At 42.7% G+C, this 19,907-nt stretch overlaps 1 protein-coding gene across 7 annotated transcripts in view; it reads right to left on the bottom strand.

Annotated features, from left to right (window-relative positions):
• ptpn13 (protein tyrosine phosphatase non-receptor type 13) overlaps nt 1-10,613 on the bottom strand; it is a 38,250-nt gene extending 27,637 nt beyond the window's left edge. For 6 of the 7 annotated variants that reach the window (XM_084572752.1, XM_084572754.1, XM_084572755.1 and 3 more), the window contains exons 1-4: nt 5,428-5,739; nt 2,773-2,939; nt 1,216-1,281; nt 2-187 (exon numbers count right to left, since the gene is read on the bottom strand). In XM_084572752.1, the coding sequence (XP_084428878.1) occupies nt 2-187; nt 1,216-1,281; nt 2,773-2,939; nt 5,428-5,602 (594 nt within the window). In that variant the 5' untranslated portion in view covers nt 5,603-5,739. Of the gene's footprint in view, nt 1; nt 188-1,215; nt 1,282-2,772; nt 2,940-5,427; nt 5,740-10,252 lie in introns of those variants that run through there. The other variant, XM_084572753.1, reaches the window with a different exon arrangement.
• Between the last annotated feature and the right edge of the window lie 9,294 nt (nt 10,614-19,907).

Here is a 19,907-nt window from a genome sequence, read left to right as displayed (position 1 = left end):
CCTGGGATAGGCTGCCCAGTACCAACCGGACCAGCTTTCTGATGTAGGAGAAGGGAGGGTCACAGGTGGAGTTTCTGATGTGTTTGCTGCAGATGTCCAGCACCGTGCGCAACGACATTCGGCTCAATGTAACATCATCACACATGTTGAGGAGGAGGCTGTTTAGGTGCTCTCCCAACTTCATGGGCTGCAGAGGCATGACAAGAGAGATATTTAAACTTGATTATGTGATGTAAAATATCACAAATACAAAAACCTTTTCAAAGCATGTGCACTAGTTTTTACCTATACTAGTGGCAAGGCTCTAGGGATGGCAAAGTCATTTGGTTCATAGCTTTGGTTTTGGATATATTACCAATATTACTGGATGGATTTTTTCATACACGTGGGTAAAATAATGAACCTTTGGGTAACTAAAATCTCAGAGTTTAAAAGTGGGAGCAGAGGCATGTCTACAGATAACATCACCATGAGCCAGGACAGATAAGAAGACACCTGTGATAATCATCTCTTCTTTCTGAGGACAGGGAAATAAGTTTCAGATTTCACACGGTGGTTTATTGTTAAGCTATAGTAAGAAATGTATTTGTTTTGTCAATGATAATAATGTGTAAATCAAAACAATGAAATGTGGCACTTTGGGTTCATCAGAACCACTGACGTGTTGTTGCTGGGTAAGGGTATGGCATTACCAGTGAGAGTGGAAGGAGCCTGAGCCCTTCAGTGAAGACATGAGCGATGAGTGTGACTCATTATGTCTCTAAACAGTGGGCGGTACCTTCTCACAAACTTGAACAAACTGTGCAGATAAGTGATTTACACCTGACTGACTCTTGTTGAGATGAGAGCACACAGTGAACCAGATCGTGTCCGCATTCAGACGCATTCCAGAGCGCATTTACACCTCTGACATTTTCTTATCTTGGTGAAATATCCTGGTATAGGTTGAAAAGGCCAATTTAACTAACACTGTGTTTCATGTGTATGTGTTTATAAGGCATGGCCATGTCTGACACAGGTACAGTATTTTATATTTTGTGTTTACCAGAGACTACTGGCTGCTTTGTTATTGTTCTCAGTCTCATTGTGCCAGTGTGACAAGACAGGTTTAAGTTACCTTAAGTTTATTATGCTGAATAGCAATTAATATGGTTGAAACTGTTGAACCTTGGGTGCGACTATTACAATGCTGAGGTGTTTGTGGTGAGGATTTACCTGACTTTGAGGGATTTCATAGTCTGCTCCCCAGAATAAGGTCATCCCCAGAGAGTACATGTGCATCTGTGAAACAGAACTTTAATTCAGTCTTGGTTCATTGACAAAGATCATCTTCACCTTTTCATTTAGAAAACACAATCACTGACCCTAAATAAATAAGTCAAACTGAAAAGACAGAGAGACGGACTAAAGCTCAGCAACTGTTGGGAGTGTAATAAAGGTTGATGTTTTTTTTGGAAAGGAAAAACACAGGGGCTTTCTGACTAAATCCAAAAACATTTTTCCATTTTCCTCTCCTTAATACTCTCCACTCATTGCTTTGGAGAGAAATTACTTCCCCTGAATGTTGGGCTTGGTAGAGGAAAGAATAATTTAGGGATTGCCAAAGAATGCGACACAGCCTTCAAGGTCTTTTAGGAACAGATCTCCGGGTCCAGAATTTAAAGACACACTAACACTTCCAGAAAATGTGGAAACTTAAAAGCTGTTGATTAAAAGCAAAAGTTACCACTCCGTTTGTTGAGAAAGCAAAAGGAAAACCATGGCACTTGCAGCTGACGTATATTTACCCACAGCCTGATAATGAAGGAAACAGATTACACTTTCTACACTGAAATAACTCAGCTAGGGAGACGGGCTCAGGGCTGGAAAACTGACTCAGCACAAAACTGTGTTGAGGTCTGTGGGGCTGTGCCAGAGACGGGAATCCAGTCATGCAAGCTTTCAGCTTTTTTACCAGAGGGGCAGAGTCAAAAAAAGGGGGAGGCGTGGTGATTCTGTGCACTGCAGGAGACGATATGGTTTCTTACAGCCTCGGTTCTGAACACTGCAAATGCACATATAGTATGTGGTGTCCTGATTGGCTTTCTAAACGCACTCTTTGACACACAGTCTTTCAAAACTGATGACTATTATGACTACAGGATCCAAAAAGTATAAATAAAATAAAAGGCACGTTAGATGATGCAAGACAAAAACTGTGGAAATTCATCAGGAAATCTGACAAGCACAAAAATAGCTACTCCTCATTTGCCTCACACTTGGTAATTTCAGCCAGCTGCACACACCAGTGTTTTCTATACAGGTTTCTGTTGTGTTTTTACCTACAGTTCAGTTTATTCCACTCATCGACATGAGGTGATAGCGTGACAAGAAACCAGAACAAGGCAGAGAAGAAAGCGACGACTTGAAAAAACAAAGCTAAAACAAAGGGAAGTGGACTTGATGAGTTTTCTTGAAGACGTCACACCACCCATCCAAGTGGCTTCTTTAGTTCACAGTGGTTAGTGGAGAGTTCAGGTTAAACAAGTTAGGTTACAAAAGAAAAACCTCAGACCTTGAAAAAGCCACTTGGATGAGAGGTGAAACACCTTCAAGAAGACTCAAACAAATCCAGTTATATTTGTTTTAGCCTTGCATTCTGGACACACTAGGCTCTGGATGACTGAATTATGAGTATTAAAATACAATTTGAGAAAAGGTGATAAAACACATATCTAGACTAAACAATTTGTACGGTTCTGTCACCATGCATGGTGTCTTAATGGTTTATACCTTCTCTATGTCCGAGATGGAATCCAAGGACCCTCCCTCCAGGACCTCTGGAGCTGTGAAAGCCCTTAAATCTTGTTGTGTGACATACTCGTCTGTGAATGAGATGTTGCCGGAGGGCATGAGCAGGAGGGACCACGGGGAGATAATGAAGCCCATGGCTGCAGGGTCTGCAAATGGAAACAGACAATTCAACACTTGGAGATAGGATCAGGAAACCAGGGAGACAAGTATAATATACTGGACATCTTTAATGAAATTCAAACAAACACATTGCTAAAGAGGAGAACTACATTTTAAAACTCTAGCATTTAATGTGAGTATTTGCAGGGACACTAGATATATCCCACCACAGTGGATGTTTCTCGGTAAGGCTTTGGCGTTTATAGAAATTCAAGATGATTGAAGTAAACAAAAACACATGTTGCTTTCTTAGCCTGCAAGAAAATAACTGTTGAGGCATGGAAGCAGAAAGGAATGGCTACACAGCGTAATTCTCTTTTCCTGCAAAGCCACAGTCAGCGCGATGGTTAGAGAGCGCTTTAAAAATACACAAAGGAATGTTTGAGCAGCGCTGCAAAATTCTTTTCTTTGACTGATACTGAGAGAAGCGAAGAGACGAACAGAGGAGCTCGATTTGAGGCACCAAATATCTACTTTCAAAAGCTGGAATTCGCTAAGTAAATATAGGTTTCCTGTTTAAAACCCAACATACGACCATTTGGAGATCTTACTCATAAGTAGGACTGGGATACTACGTGTATGCCACATGAGGCCTTTTGTCTGGATAAGCAATCGCAGAGCTGAGCATTAAGTGCATGACTCAGCCCGAGATAAATTTCTTTCTTGATGGATAGAAAATGAATCAACCGCTTCAATCAACTAAAGATATAATAGCAGAGGAGGATCTGACTGTTCAGCATACAAGAAGTACATTTCTAAACATGGCTTAAGCATGCCTCATTTGATTCCCCACTGACTTCCAAGGACAGCAAATTGTACAACTTTAAGGTCTTTATCCCATAACAATGTAGTCTGTCAGTTTCATAAGCTGCTATCTGAGCTTTTGGAAGCAGGGAATAATCCCGAACTACTATACTAAGAGGCTGTTCTGTACCAAAAGCCTCTACAATCAAATTATATGTTTACAATACAAACTGTACTGTAGGGCGCCACGCGTTAAACTCCTTAGTAAACAGGCCATTAGCCACAAACTGTATGTAGAGTGATTGAGGTGCAGAAAACTATATAAGCAGAAGACACAAGTATAATCTTAAATATCTTAACCCATTCCTTTACAAATCATAAATATTCTTACATGACTTAAACAAATCATTCTTATACAAACTCAGTAGCCACTACTGTATACACATGAGACCAAATCTGCGCTGGTAGTTTGACAATGTTAGGACATTCACCCAAAGACGTTGCTTTTTTTTTTCTTGGTTTTATTATTGTTAAGCATAAACCAGAAACAACCTAAAATGTTCATAACTGCAGACTTGTCGCAGTTTGAACGCTCTGCATTATTAATCCACTCTCGTGGCAAACAGACTTCCTTACATAGCTCAGTGACTATATAATAGCTGGGTCCGACATCTGCTGTTCAAATTTTAGCTTCACTCAGCAGTCTAAAACTGTACACGTGAGAGGCCACAATTTACTCAGTATAGCTGCACTGCTACACGTTGGTAAAGGAAAAAGAAGGAGGTGTCAACCATCACAATCGCTGCAGCACAATGCCACAAAAATATTCCAAGTATCCAGCCTTGTATTATGTCCTTAATCATTTCTGAACTTCTTTGAAGCCTTAATCAGTAAAATACCGGAGATTTTGTACAATTGGCTTGTCGTACATGTAACCTCAGCATGAAATAAATATTCGCAGGCCGCACTGATAAGAGAGAATTTCTTCTGCGTGCCAGAACTGTCTGAGCAGAAACCAGCCAGAAAACCTAGGAGTTAAAATCAAGCCGGTTTATGCAGAAACACACGCGGTGAAGAGCTTGGTTACCGCTTCATGGAAATTTGCACATCCAGTGGTGAACAATTTGGATGATACAACAGTCAGTTGTAATCAGGTGCACGGGAGATTTGCAGTGGACAGGGACCCACCCAAACCGAGGGTAATGTGGTGCCTGTTGACTCACATCCTGTCCAGCTGTCCCCAGAGTTCAACCTCCCATAGTCACTCGATGTTTTCTTAAGTCGCAAAAACTCCCCAATAGTATCTCCTCAAGGGCAACCGCAGAGATTACCAAGCATAAATGAGTCACAAAAATGATTAAAACACAAGAAACCGAACTGCGCTACCAACCAGTGATGCCAAAGCACTGTGCAATAAGCTGACAACTAAATGGCTGCACTGATTCAATGTTGTTTTACTGACAGCAACCATTCTAGGAAAGATTTAAATCAATGGGAAAACATAAGATGCTGTAGGTGCTTATTTGTTTCTTTGATTTACACCGCAAGGCTACGTCATTAACAAATTATTTCAGAGATGGAACGTAGGTGAGCACATCAATTCACCAATATAGTATGAACTGGCAATAAATCTGCACACCGGAAGATCCTTAGTCAACAAATTCACATAAAACGAATCAATGTCGACATTATCTCATTAGCTGGAAAATGCTTTACTCTGCATGTTCCTACCTTTGTGAAAAAGTTCTTGGAGGCTCTCTGCACTCTGGCTGAGCACTGCCCAGACCTCCTCCTCCAGGAGCGGACCTCCTCGGACCTCCAAGGCTTCTGCCAGAGACACATGCATCTTCCCTGCGCGAGAAGATAAAAAGAACAACGTGAGATCTAATTTACATGAAATGATCATCGGGAATAAACACAAATGTATAGAGAAATAAGTCTGAACAACGTCCACCTGCTTCCCTGTTGATGATACGTGATACAAACCTCTGGCGCTTGGTCAAATCAACCAAGGAAAAAAAAAGAAAATGTGGAACGTATGCTTCTATTGTGGTGAATATTGTGTTGGTAATTAGAGTGACCTGGCTTTTGTGAAAGGAAATATCAGAATCCACAAGAACCTAAAGCATAGATGCAATTAATTCTGACATTTTGTCCAGTTTCATGTCCGTGGGGGACCTCCACATTACTCTCTTATCACACTCTGCAGCCGAGGAGGTATCACAAGCACATGACATGATGCAAACCTGCCCATATGGTCAAACACTCTGCTTTACTTGAGTTACATTTAACATCGTAGCGGTTTATTACTCTGGGACTCACGAGAGTTCAAACAGTAGCTTTTGAATTGAAATGGACACTAATCTTGAAAATCAAAATGACACGTTTTAGGCGCGGCTTTAAAGCTGCTTCCAGTGTACGCACAAGTAATATTTTATGCCGATTACGTTGTAAAAAACTATAAATGGCTCAAGCTCAAAAGCGCCATCGTTTATATTAACTTGTGGCCATCCCAGAAATGCAAAGCTGGAGTGTAATTTACACCAATTTCACGTAACACTACAGCTACAGTGCTTAACACAGATTTAGTTCTACCCACATGCCAAAACCCACCGTGCCTAATATGGAAACTTTGAATCACTCTCGACTTACAGGATAGCAGATCTGTTTTGGGGTTTTAGCCTCATTTTGTCAGCTGTAACTGTCTACAAACAAGATTAATGATCCGAATTAAATGAAGTCAAGAGTCGGCCTTACAGAAGACTGAAAGAGAAACGTGACACATCCTCTCTCACGCCAGTGTCTCTTTCCAGATTCCAGCTCTGTGTGCTGCAATGACAGTGTAATCTCCCTCAATCTGGCAATGACATGATACCGATGTGAGCAAAACAGGAAGCTCCAGTTTTACAGACTATTCAAGCACACCAGAAACTCTAAGCACATAGCGTAAATTTACATCTATAAAGATAAAAATGCTATGCGTTATTGTCAGGTGTGTAGGTGGACAGCGACATTTCTCCCGTATACAAAGAAAATATACGTTACAGCAAACTACGCAATAAAATGTTGCACGCAACTGTTGTACAACTATGCAAATGTCTATGGCAATGCAAAAGATACAGAAAGAACAGTGTGTTCGTTAAACTTGTCTCTCTCGTGTTCTCTTTTGAGAACTGTAGCACCTGCTTACGGTTCTGCATCAAAATCTCTAGTGACCGCAAATATCAAAAGTTAAATTTAGCCTAATTTGATGGCAATCCGTCCAACTGGCGTAGACAAGATTTCAGTCCAGACCAAAGTGGTAGAGCAACCGATGCCATCCCCTAAAAAAGAGGATGCAAAAGGAAGCACAATTTTGTTGTGTTTGGCATTATGAGCTAAATATGTGCATATTGCCAATCCATGCAGTCTTCGTATAAACTGGGTCAGCAAGCAGCCTCATTAGGGTTAGGTTTTTATTTCTGATTGTGTCATGAGAAACAACATCCTTTCTATGAATCTGGGTTTGGAGAAGACAGTTAATGAGTGAGCAGGCCTAAATGTTTATGCAGGAATGCAGGTTAGCTATTCTAGTCAATGGGAGGCGTGAGGTTTGAGGCGAAGTGGGATACTACCCATCTTGCTCATTACCCATGAGAATGGGGGGAGTGGGTGCTGTGAAGACTGATTGTTTTGCGGCCCTTGTTATTTCAACAGAGACCTACAGTGGAATGTTTTTTATCCGCGCTGAGGCTGCTGTGCGGGCCAGCTCCTCGCTCATTGGACTATGGTCCTGCTCATTATTGAGGGTGCTTAGGAGGCAGCGGGCCAAAACAGCGAGAGCAGACAGCCTTCGCCACTTCAGCACCTCATTCTTTTTTTTTTTTTCCTCTATTTTTTCAAACAGTGGGGATGTTTGTTCCCATGTATTTCCATGTATTCCCACACCACAGCTAGAAGGGACCCCCTAAACAAGGATTAGCCGGCTGCCGTTGCTAAGTGTTTGAAAGTCTTGGCCACGGTCACAAGGATTTTAAAGAAAATAATCTTGGAAACGTGATAGCCTTCTTTCCTCTGCACTTAGATGAAGCCTTTCCTTTCCTCCCACCTTCCTGTCCGTGACACGGCTACAACCCATGAAATGGATTTAAAAACAATCCAGAGCAAAACTGTATTTCAGCTGAAAAAAAAAAAAAAAGAATGGATACACATAAATAAATTTACTTTCTGACGCTGTCAAGACTCTTCTCACTGGAACAAAAAGCGGCCTCTTTGAAACTTATGTTTTACCCTCTTCACAGGGATAGCTGCACTTTCGTAGAAGTCGGTCTTAAAAACACAAGATTCCACTTCTATTTCCAAAAGTATAACTCATAATATAAGATATGAGAAGGAATTTGTTCATATCCTCCAAACATCAGAACTGTGGTCTCAGCTGGCAAACACATTTGGAACAGAAGCCGGTGCGAAGGGGTACTCCGCGCCAGCATTGAGGTGAAAATCTTTCTGAAGTAATTCGTGCCAGGAAAATTCAACAACAAACTCTGAGTGAACCTCTATTCCCAGAATTACACTGTATAATACAGCCCTGCAACTACATGATTCAAAACACACACACACAGTGCGTTTAGACTTTGAAGAGGGCCCTGATCGGGATATCTTTGAGCCAACGTGCCTGATGATGTAAGTCTTAAAATGTATATAGCAAACCAAACAATCTGAAGCTTATAAACAATAATTTGATAATATCTGCCAGATTACACCTTCCTGCAAATTCTTGTGAAGAACACTGTAGTGGGAATGGACCAAAAACAGTGACTCACGTAAAAGGGAAACCTCAATAGTTGGTTTTCATTATTCATAACCTGCTCACAATGTACGCAGTTAGCTGAAACACTTTTCCAGATCACTTCTCAAGAACTAGACATTGGGGTTTTGTTAAGACACCTAGCAATTACAGCAATGGACCTTCCAGTTATGGGCTGATCTGATGAAGAATGCGTACAAACCTGATAAATGTTTTGGTATTTAAAGCTACAGCTCTACCATCCCTGTATATGATAATACTGGAAAACTGTTGTTAGAGACAGTCTGCCTTTTAATGATCTATACCTCGAAGATTCACAGCACTCAGTCACAAAATATGACACTGACAGACAGTTATAGTCCTGTATAACATGCAAGCATGCTTTTGAAAATCACACTTTCCCTGTTGATTCCAGTCATGTCAACCATTGTCAGATTTTCTGATGTTTTGAACTCTTGTAGTCCGTTTTTCACTCCTACAGCTACGGTTCGGTCCCGCCGCTCGGGATGTTTTGTTTTGCAGCACAGTCAGAACGAGCGAGAAGGAAAGCAATGACTATTTTGTTGATTATCAGCCCAGCTCTGGACCAGCAGCCCTCACTTCTCATTTTGGTCTCGACCTCATCCGCTCCATTTCTGTTAATCACAGGGTTGCTATGAGTACCGTGACATGCAGAGCATGTTTTTTTTTTGCGAAACCTCACAGCAACCCCCACCTCTCTTCCCAACAAAACCCGACCCACTGACAACACTCACTCGACAGTTCATTAGGTACACTAGTGAAAGGGAATGCATTCTAATATAGCAGCCCTGCACTAAATCTTAGCTTCACGAAGGTAATGGCATTCGGCATTTGTTTAAGGTAGCTGCTCATTCAACTCTGTTTTTATTTTGGAGGCTGCGGTTTTTAGTCGTTTCTGTTATTTTGACAATCCAGAATAACAGCAATGACTGTGTTCAATTCAGTCCAGTTGAACGGCACCACAAAATGACGATACAGTTGAATAACCACCTTTCTAACTGTGTTTCAACTTAAACTGACCATTATAACAGTGACAAGGGGGGGTTTAGTGCAGGAATGTAGTAAAAGAATGCATAATTGCACCTAATGTTTTGGCAAGTGAGTGCATTTTTCCCCTGGTTTGATGCTCACATTACCTTCATCGCAGTCACTTTGGATGGGATTCTTGTTAAGCCCCACATCCTTCACTTCATTAGTCTACATTTTTTATCTTTGACTTTGAGTTAACTTTACTAGTTTTCACTGGTAATGAAGGGGGAGGGGGTACAAGCTGCCTTCTTACTACCCCCATAAAACCTTCAGTCTGTAGGAGCCTCAAAAAAAAAAAAAAAGTCTTTGTTGGGCTTAACATGGATGCTAAAGTGTTCTGCATGGTGGCAAATTCTCTCAAAATTATGCTAACGGTGCAGGTGGGTGAACTTGTAAGAGGCCAGCTAGCTGGATACCTGTTATTTTAGTAGCTGCGTCTCCTCCCTCCCAAACTTAAAATACAGCTAGCGGTGTGGTTAAACCACAGACGCTCCGTGTCAGACACCAGCTGGGGGCATTGTCGTTGTGACAATAACACAACACAAAGTCTGAACTAGTTAGATATAAACTAACGGTAAGTAGCTAGCTAGCATCCTTGTCAACGGTTTCTTCTTTCTTTTTTTTAGGGGGGAGAGGGGGTAACGCATCCATCGCTAAAGTTAACAAAGCACGATAAAGTTTATTTACGTCACTTTTTTAGTTGCTTTAATTTAAACTTACCGGGCAAGAAGAGCTAGAAAATCACTTGGGAGGATAATGTTCGTTCTCCGGGGGGGAGGCTATGAGTGCACACACAACCGGACGCCATCCCATCCACAAAGCAACATCTTGGATAGTAGTTGACTATGCGGCGAGGCAGGCAGGCAGGCAGGCAGTCAGGCAACAGGTTTACCTTTCCATCCAGATATAAAATCGTCAACACGGCAGCTATAGTTTCCCCAAGGAGCCGCAGTTAAATAATAATATTAATAATTAAAAGAAATAACCCAACTTCTCCTTCGGAAGAGGAAAAAAATAAATGCGCAGAAGTCGCGTTTGGTAGCCACTAAACACTATTTCGCTCTCTTCCAGCGGAGCCCAGTTACCATTACTGCGGAGGAGCGGAATAACCCCTCCCTAAACCCAGCTAGCGTGGGCTGACTGGGAGTAACCAGACACCTTACTATGGCCGTCCATTGGCTCTCTGCTACGGGGGGGGGGGACCGTCGTTTAGCCGTTTCCTTAGCAACGCACACAACCGGGAGCAAGACGCACAACTTGGTTTAATAAATGTTCTTTAAATAAATGTTCTTTAAAATAGCTTCCCAACTGTTGCATAGACCTAATAAATCCCCAAATAATTATTTATATGAAAAATATTTACTTTTAATGGAGTCAAACTGTGAACTGGACAAGTTTTGCTACTGTAAACGCGAGCTTTTACTTAAATAAATAAAAATAAATAAATAAACTTGCAAGTGTCAGTGTACAAATGTACAAGTAATACTATACTTATTACCAATTTAATGGGATGTTTATTTATTTATTTATTTTTCCCACCAAGAAAATTAAAAAATTACCCTTTATTTCCCACAACTTCAAAATGATTCAAATCTAAGCAGCCAGGAAGCAATTCACCCCTGAGTACTTCCTTCCTATGGCTCACATCAAAGCTTATTTACGGCCCACCTTGCGCCATCTAGTGCCTTCAAGTCGTCGCTACACGCTGCCAGAGACAAATGGAGGCACGGGTGGAGAGGCTATCTCTGCCTGCCTGTGCCTGTCACTGTGCCAAAAGGCATGAATATTATCACCAGCCATGATCTGCAGTGATAAGACTCCACTACTGGGCTAACACTGTTTTGTGTTTACTTTTTTTATCTCTTATGGTATGTCCTTTAAACAGCATGCCGCTGCAACACTGCAAATTCCCCACTGTGGGATACATAAAAGGATTATTTTATCTTGTGTTATCTTATGTAATATTAATTTAGTTGCAGCAAAAGTTTCAGATCATGTTTGTTTTTTTAGCCACTGCAAGATTACGGTTTCCAGCTGCACACAGGGACAAAAATCTTACTTTTTAGGGAGAAATGTGCTCTGGTCCCTCATGGCCAGCATCATATTGTCGGGGTGATTTGCAAAAAGATGGCATCATGAGGAAGTATCAACCAGTAAGTTAAAACCTGGTCACAAACTAGTCTTCCAAATGGAGAGTGATCCAAGTATAAGAGTGGCTTAAGGACAAAAAAAAAGTAAGGATATTGGAGTGGTCATCATAAAGACTATTTGTGGGCAGAACTGAAAAACTATGTGCGAGATTGAAAAACCTGACAGGATCTGTCTGGAGAAATGGTCTAAACCTCATGTGATTTATTTTAAGAAGCTTGTAAAACGCGATTCTATCACATACTACCTGGCCTATTCAAAAGAGGACGCTGCAGATAGCAGATCTTGCCTCAATAAAAAAGCATCAGTTGCCACATCAGTTCCAGTTTATGGCATTTCCAGTGAAACGAGTGGGAGGCTAAAGTGAATCATCTGGTGACTGTAGGCCTTTGTGTGTTAACTTTCCTCACACTTACAGGGAATGCTTGAACATGGAAGCTAGTGCATTACATTTTTTAAAAGTGTCTTTAAGTTACCGGTTTCAGTTTTTTCCTTAGATAAGCTGCTCACTAACCTTTAATCTTTGTACGATACCTGAGGCAGAGGCGCCCCATCAGCAGACAGACTCTGGATGTCTCCTGCAGTGTAACCGGGGAGTTTTGAAATTTGGACTCCTTCTTCCTTGTTCTATTTCTCTCAGCACCATCCTTAATAGCTCTTCACCTGGTGCTGGTCTGAGCCCTCGGGGCAATTTTCTCTAAAACCTCGAAAGACTGGATATGCCTGTCATGGTAATCTTGGATATGTGGGGCACTGTTAAATCGAAGGCATACGGGTTTTTTGCCTATCAAGCTTAGCCTTCGGGTCCAGCTGGAGAGCATTAAGAACTTTCCTGGAGCTCTTTTACACCAACTTTGAAATTAGGTCTGTGTTGAGTCAAAATAAAAGCTTGCAATGCCTGTTGGTTAATATTTGCAGCTCCACCGGTTGCGCATGTATTCCCAAAACCTTTCTCAAAGTCCCTTACCTTAAATGTTCAAATCAGTCTAAACTTGGACCATAACGATTTTGGTTATAAAGTGTCTCATTCAAGCAGGCTTCGCACTTCAGACTGATGAATTCTCACATTTTAAGTAAGCTCATTATACCGGTCACGGTCTTTTACCAGCTTTTCAAGTGGTTTATTTCAGAGGGGAATAATTTGGCAAGAGTTTGGAATGAAACCTCAACCTCTGCCTCCAATTCACTGTCTGGTTTACTTGTGAAGCTGCTTCATTAGCATTTATCTCTCCTGAGGTGTTACATTTCCTCCGTTCTGTTTTGTCTGCGGCCCTATTCAGTTCATTCTCCTCTTCCCTTGCCGCTTTTAACAAAATTAGCAACTGGCTGGTGACGAAAGACAGATAATAGACAACTCTGGCTTTCTGATATGCAGTCTGCGTTTTAGTATTTTATTTGATGGTGATATAGAAGAGTAAGTTATTAATAATGCTGCTTCATCGACGCTAAATTAAATAGCAATGAAAGTTAATATATGTGGCATCCGATGTATTACAAATACACCGATCAGGCATAACATAATGACCACTGACAGGAGAAGTAAATATCATTGACCATCTTGTCACAATCCGGTGTTTTTCTGGCATTCATTGGCGTGGATGTTACTTAGACATGTACCACCCTCCTACACCAGACCAGGCACCTCCATCCCATAGCAATGATACTCCTTGAGGGCACACACACAAAAAAAAGGTTTAGGAACAACTCAAAAAAACATGAAGAACACCACACGGTGTGGCCTCCAAATTCACTAGATCCCAAACTGATCAAGTATCTGAGGGATGGTGCACAGAGGCCCCTCCCCTCAGCCCATAGGAACCAAAGGCCCCCCCACTAACAACATCCTGTTGCCACCACAGGACGCCCTCATTGTGTGCAATAAATAAACTTGTCTGTGCATGTACACCAAAGGAGGGAGGGATGAGGTTTTTATTATTATTATTATTATTATTATTATTATTATTTTGCCTTTAAGTAATATATATATATAGGCTATAATGATGGATGATGGAGGAGGGACGTGGGGGAAGGCTCCATGTTATCACTGATCCGCGTGATCTCGCTGGCGGGACGGTATCAGAGAGATGCTCCCATATACACGCCCCTCCCATCCGGAGAGACAGACTCCATGTGATCCCTCTCTTTTCTCTCTCTCTCTGCTCAGGCTCTTTGACGTCAGCCGTGCTCCTGTTCGGTTGCCATGGCAACATATTTCCCTACACCCCCCCCCCCCCCCCTTCCTCCCTTCTTCCCTCCCTCTCCTCTCCTCTCCTCTCCTCCCCTCTCCCCCTCTCTGCTCTGGTAGGTCCACAATGGTACAGCCAGCATCTTGCAGCACAATGGTTGCAAGGTGGTGAGCTGAGGGAGAGTGATTCAGCATCAGCAGACCTCGGTTCCGTCCACCTCTGCTTTATTTCTTTCTCTCATCGCATTTCTCCACATACAGGTATTTGTTTTGTTTTTGTTTTTATTTCTTTCCAATTCATATTACTCCCTCTTCGCCATCTTTATGAACGTTTTCACTGAGGCTTCAACGCGCAATGGCAACGTTCCCCGTCGGGATGTTTTGAAAAGGACTGACTCCGGACTGGGATCGTCATCAGCTGGCACGGAATGGTAAGGCAGGCCGGGACCGGGTTTTCGTTGAATGTGGATGTGCGATGCTTTTGGCCCTTCAGCTGCCTGGAGGGTGGAGTGATGAATATTGATCGGAAGGGAAGGTTAATGAAGTCCACTGGTGGGAAAGGGGACAGCGATTAAAAAAAAAAAACAACAACTCCATATTAAAACACTGGTGGCTGTTGTTTTACAACAACAAGCAGCTCTGAGCCTAGTGCGGGGTTTCATTATGGCGTTAGTCCTGACCTGACAAAATGTTGTCCATCCGCTCTCCATCTGCATCCATCCTGACATCCTGCAAACGCCTAAAACCCTCACCATTACCCTGCCACTAAATGCACACCAGTATCACGTAATAAGCTGACACCCAGGCTGCTTCTTTATTTTAATATTTTGAGCTTTTAATCATGCATTTATTCCTGCCATCCACCCTCACTCTTGGCTGCTGGGAAGCACGTTATGCATATTTGATTGGGAGTGCAGAAGTGGTGCAAATGGATGATGGGAGAATGATGCTTTTTCAAAACACAAGCCTCGCACGGGGGCTGTACTGTAGGCCTACATGCAGGGTTTGCCCCCCCCCCCCCACCCTCCCTCCCTCCCTCAGAAGAAGAAGTCAGCTGCGCACCTTGTGCATTATGCAGACCATCAGTACTTCACCACAGATATGGCACCGGCCTCAGATCCGTCATAAGTGCTAGAAAACGTCAGTGTTGATGTATGGATTCATATCTGTTTTTTAAAAAATCTAAGGCGTGGTTTGGATGCTGGTGCTGTAAGTGTTTGTGGTGTATATCAAGAGAAAGTTGATTCCTGGAGGCTTTGTGATTAAAACTTGAAGTGATCATAATGCAGAGGGGATGGGGTGTTTTTCACCCCGGTGTGGGCTGCATTCTGTGTAGGACGCCCCGGATTAAAAGATATGAAGCTACAGAGGAAGGTAATTTCTCTAAAGCAGCTTTGTTTTGGGCATCCGTACGCACCTCAGCGGATCGATGCAGAGACATTTCATTGGACTGTAAACCCACCTGACCTATTACACTGATTGCACATGCAAGCAGAGGTGTTAGGGGAGCTTAAATGTGAGCTTTCCGTTCCGTTTTGCTACGTTTGTATGTTTTGGTTCCAGGTTTTTCCTCGTTCGGTGCATGACCGGTGTCATGGACAGTCACGGCCGGTGTTGTGCTGTCAGGGAGTCGGGGGAAGGTTTTTAAAGGTGTCACAACAAACTCTTCCGTGCTCAAGACAGAAAAGAGAGATGGGGGGAGAGAGGTTTTTTAGCGCTGTGACCTTGGGTGCTGAATAATTCAGGAGCAGGCTCCCATGCCTGTGAAAGTGCTGCAGGGAACAGGCTTAACAATTAAACAAAGCTTTTTTTTTCCTGGGTGTTTCTGCAGCAGCTTTGGAAAATGACATGTCTCTCTTGATAAATAAGCAGGTCCCTGTGTTTGTAGTCGTCATTACCTTCCCGGTGAATACCAAAAGTCCAGAAATGACTTGTGAACGTATAGCCACTGCAGGTTTACTCTAAGTGATAAATAATGACATTGATTTCTGGGGAGGTAGCTTGTTTTTTCCAGTGGAAGATGATCAATGGAAATCAGACCGCTTGTAATTTAACCCCATTATGGTTTGCAATCTTTGGAGCATCAGTACACTAATCCTCTCTTATGTAATTATTTAAGGCGATGTATTACCAGCAGATAATAGCTGGATTGCGGGCTTGATTCATCAGCAAATTAAGGAATGTCCCGAATGATCATTTGCTCTGTGGGAAAATACCATGAAAGGGTTTTCCACAGTCCAGGAGGAGGCCTGTATAGCCTCGTTTTGTCAGTCCACATTTGAAATATAACCAGTTTGGTGCAGGATAGCTGGTTTAAAGGTTTATAGAAAAAAGTTGAAAGAAAAAAACTACTCTTTCCGGGCTTTAATAGTAATTTGTCATGTTTCTTTTAATTATATTGAAAGGTTAAAATCATCATTTGAAAGTGATGGATTACTGGGAAACATGGCTGCTGTGGATCACTGTGTCTTATTATTAGTCCATCCCTCCACGCAACAGTGGCAGCTCAAATATTAACGTGCATGAAAAAAGAAAATAGTCAGGTTAAGACAGACGCTGTGTTGGAAAAGTAAATGCGTTGTACTTCGAAAATGTGCTGACGAGAAATATCAAATGACCGTTACCGTAATATTAGATAACGACCGCTTGAGCGCGTCATTCACATTGTGCACTCTCACTTTGTTGTATTTCCACAAAACTCAGTTCCTGCTGCAGGACACTTTACCCCCCCCCCCCCCCCCCCCCCCCCCCCCCGGCCCGCACTATTGCTTACCACCACGGACAAAACAGAGAAATAAGCCCGCGGAGTGAGATGCACAGTTACATAATTGGATTTGATCTGACAAATATGCAGCTTTTATTTGCTCCCACCGGATAGCTGAGAGCGCGGCTTTAAGCTGGGTTAGATTCGGTCCCAATCTCCTCTCAACAGTCGATGTGGAAAGAGAATTAAGAGGTCAGACGCTGGGGCAACTCAGGGGTCGTCAAATCCCGGCAAATGACAACGGTTTTAATCATTGTTAAGTTTCTCTAAACACTGATATCATGGCATTGTTGTTACAGAAATCCACTGTTTGTAATGACGATGCACATATGAGTGACTTGTGGATATAGAAATATATAAAGTGCAAGATCAGATTTTGCACCAGTGCTTATTTTAAGTATTATCCGTAACCATGGCATCAGTGTTTCTTTGATGAAATTTTGCATTTTCATCGTCTCACGTGGACCATTCAGGAGGTTGTTTTTTTAGAGAAGGCACTGTGGTTTCATCAGTGTGCTCCAGTCTTGCCCTCTATCTCTCTTTCTCTCTCTGTCTGCTGAATGTGTTTTGTAAGAAAAGCTTTAAATCACCTAAATGTGCTCAGCACCTGTCAGAGATGTACACGTCGTTACCGTGCAGCTAATCACAAAACTGCAGCGTAAGCAGGTTTTCAGGGAGCACATTTTTCGTTTACTTAAAGCGATTCAAGCGATGTGCGAGGGACGACAAATGAGAGCAGAGACGGAGGGGACAAACATATTTCAGCTGCGAAGAAACAGATCAATAGAAGCCGGTGGACGTTGGGATTCTCACGGCCCTGTGCTGTGGATGAGCTCTGGAGTCGGCGCTGTCTTGTTTTCCTGGCCGAGCCTGCGGTTTGAAGTGCTTCCCTTCCCCTCCCCTGAGCCCAAACGGGGAGGCTGTACTGCGTTTGGCTCGGGCTGCACAGGAAAGGCAAGGCAACGCTGCATACTGCAGGAGAGGCTGAGGCTGCTGAACCAAGCACTCACAATGGAGCTCCGAGGGAGGGGGAGGGGAGACGGCAGGAGCAGGAGCAGCAGCAGCAGCAGCAGCGAGGCTGGGAGCCTGGGAGCAGGAATGGTGGGAGCGAGGCAGGGACAAAAGAGACGCAGGGAAGGGGAAGCGCAGGCGGTCATCAGGGTTGAGGTTGGAGGGAAGAATGAAGACATGGACTGGTGCGGAAAATGTGAAGGTGTGCATTGTGTGGCATTCAGATAATGTGCAGCTTTCAGGGTTCTGACTCAGAGAGAAAGAACGGATATAAGAGCAGACGATACGGGAACGGCACATTGTGCTTTATTGTCACCCCTTGTCATAGTAAATGAACCAGACATAAAACACTCTCAGTTTACATCTTATATGACTACACTAAACAATCATCACAGTGAGGAGAAACACAACACTCAAGAGTATCTTTTATTATTATAATCTTTATTTAACGAGGGAAGTCTCGTTGAGATTATAAAAGTGGCAGCATAGTGAACCAGGTTGCAGAAATGGATTGCAGACATATATACACATGGATCAGGCCTAACATTATGACCACCTTCCTAATATGGTGTAGGTCTCCCTTGTGCCTCCAAAACTGTTGTGACTCATCAGAGAATGGACATGGATCTTCTGAGGGTGTCCTGTGGTGTCTGGCAACAGAATGTTGTTAGTGGGGGGCCTTTGGGTCCTATGGTTTGAGGGGCCTCTGTGGATCATCCCGCTTATACTTGATCAGTTTGGGTTTGGATCTAGTGAATTTGAACACCTTGTGCTGTTCTTCATGTTTTTTTGAGTTGTTCCTAAACTGTTTTTGTGTGTGTGTCAGGGTGCATCCTGCTGGGGATGGCTGCTGCCATCAAGGAGTGTCATTGCTATGGGGTGGGGGTACCTGCTCTGGTCTAGGTGGGTGCTACATGTCTAAATGACATCCACACCAATGAATGCCAGGTCCAAAAGTTGGATTGGATTCTCACAAGTTGTCAGTGGTTTTAATGTTGTGGCTGATCGGTGTATACGTGTATGACAGTTTACATTAAAATGAAGAGTATGCTATGCAAATGTGTGTCAAGCCAGGTCAAAAACCGTCCGGGAAATGCAAACTAAAAGCAGTGGTGACGCTCACATGCCACATTGTTGTTTCAGTAAAATTTTTCTTAGCAATCCATGTGAGGCAATACCTTTTTCTTTATATTTTGACAAAACATTTTACCACAGGCGGCACAGTGGCGTGGTGGTTAGCCCTGATGCCTCACAGCAAGAAGGTTCTGGGTATGAATCCAGGCCGACTGGGGCCTTTCTGTGTGGAGTTTGCATGTTCTCCCTGTGTCTGCGTGGGTTCTCTCCGGGTACTCCGGCTTCCTCCCACCGTCCAAAGACATGCTCATTAGGTTAATTGGTGATTCTAAATTGGCCGTAGGTGTGAGTGTGAGTGTGAATGGTTGTCTGTCTTTCTGTGTTACCCCTGAGATAGACTGGAGACCTCTTTTCCGATTACAGCTGGGATAGGCTCCTGATTAGGGAAAAGACCCCAACATACCAGAAACTTTCAGAATACATTCACATGCATGCAGTACTGTGTTAGCAAAACTTGGACACAGTCTTAAAAGTAAATTTTACTAATGATCAGCATAGGCAGACTCCAAGTCTGACTCTATAGAAAGCTGTAAAATAAAGTCCCGACATCTCACTTGATATATTATCCCAGAAAATATTTTCTTAATGAGTTTACAGTCTCAGTAGTTCCAAGTCTTCTCCAGTGCAGCTTGATGTTCATTTAATGAATCTAATTGTCTAATGGTCTAATTTAGAGTGAATTGGATGCAAGGCTGTGGCTAACATCATATGTCCATTATACAGTGTCCCATCATTCCTCTAGCTCCTCCATCTTGTCCAAATATGGTTGCGTTTTCCCCCCAAAAATCAAGATCCACAAACCCCTAGTCACTAGGCTTAGCTCTGCTGATGTTATACCGTCTGCAATTAGGATTTTATCTTCTGTCTACTCATCACTGTTTTGCGTAATTCTATGAAATATGATATTTGAGAGGAAACGATTTGACACGCTCCGTTTCTTGTCTAACAAAACTATTCTATACGTAACCATTAACGTTCAGTCACATATGTGTGCCAGTGAGCCAGCCGGCACACTTTTAGTTTTATCACAGCGATCGCTTGAAATGTCACAGCAGGAAAAACCATGAGTATAACAAATAACAAGACTGCATCCAATTTCTGTTACCAGTTGCACGCCAGCTCAGTGTTACGTC

The sequence above is a fragment of the Chelon labrosus genome, assembly GCF_963514085.1.
Source record: "Chelon labrosus genome assembly, chromosome: 22".
Taxonomy (NCBI): Eukaryota; Metazoa; Chordata; class Actinopteri; order Mugiliformes; family Mugilidae; genus Chelon; species Chelon labrosus.
The sequence above is the reverse complement of the archived record's forward strand: the minus strand, read 5'-3'. Positions and strand labels throughout refer to the sequence as shown.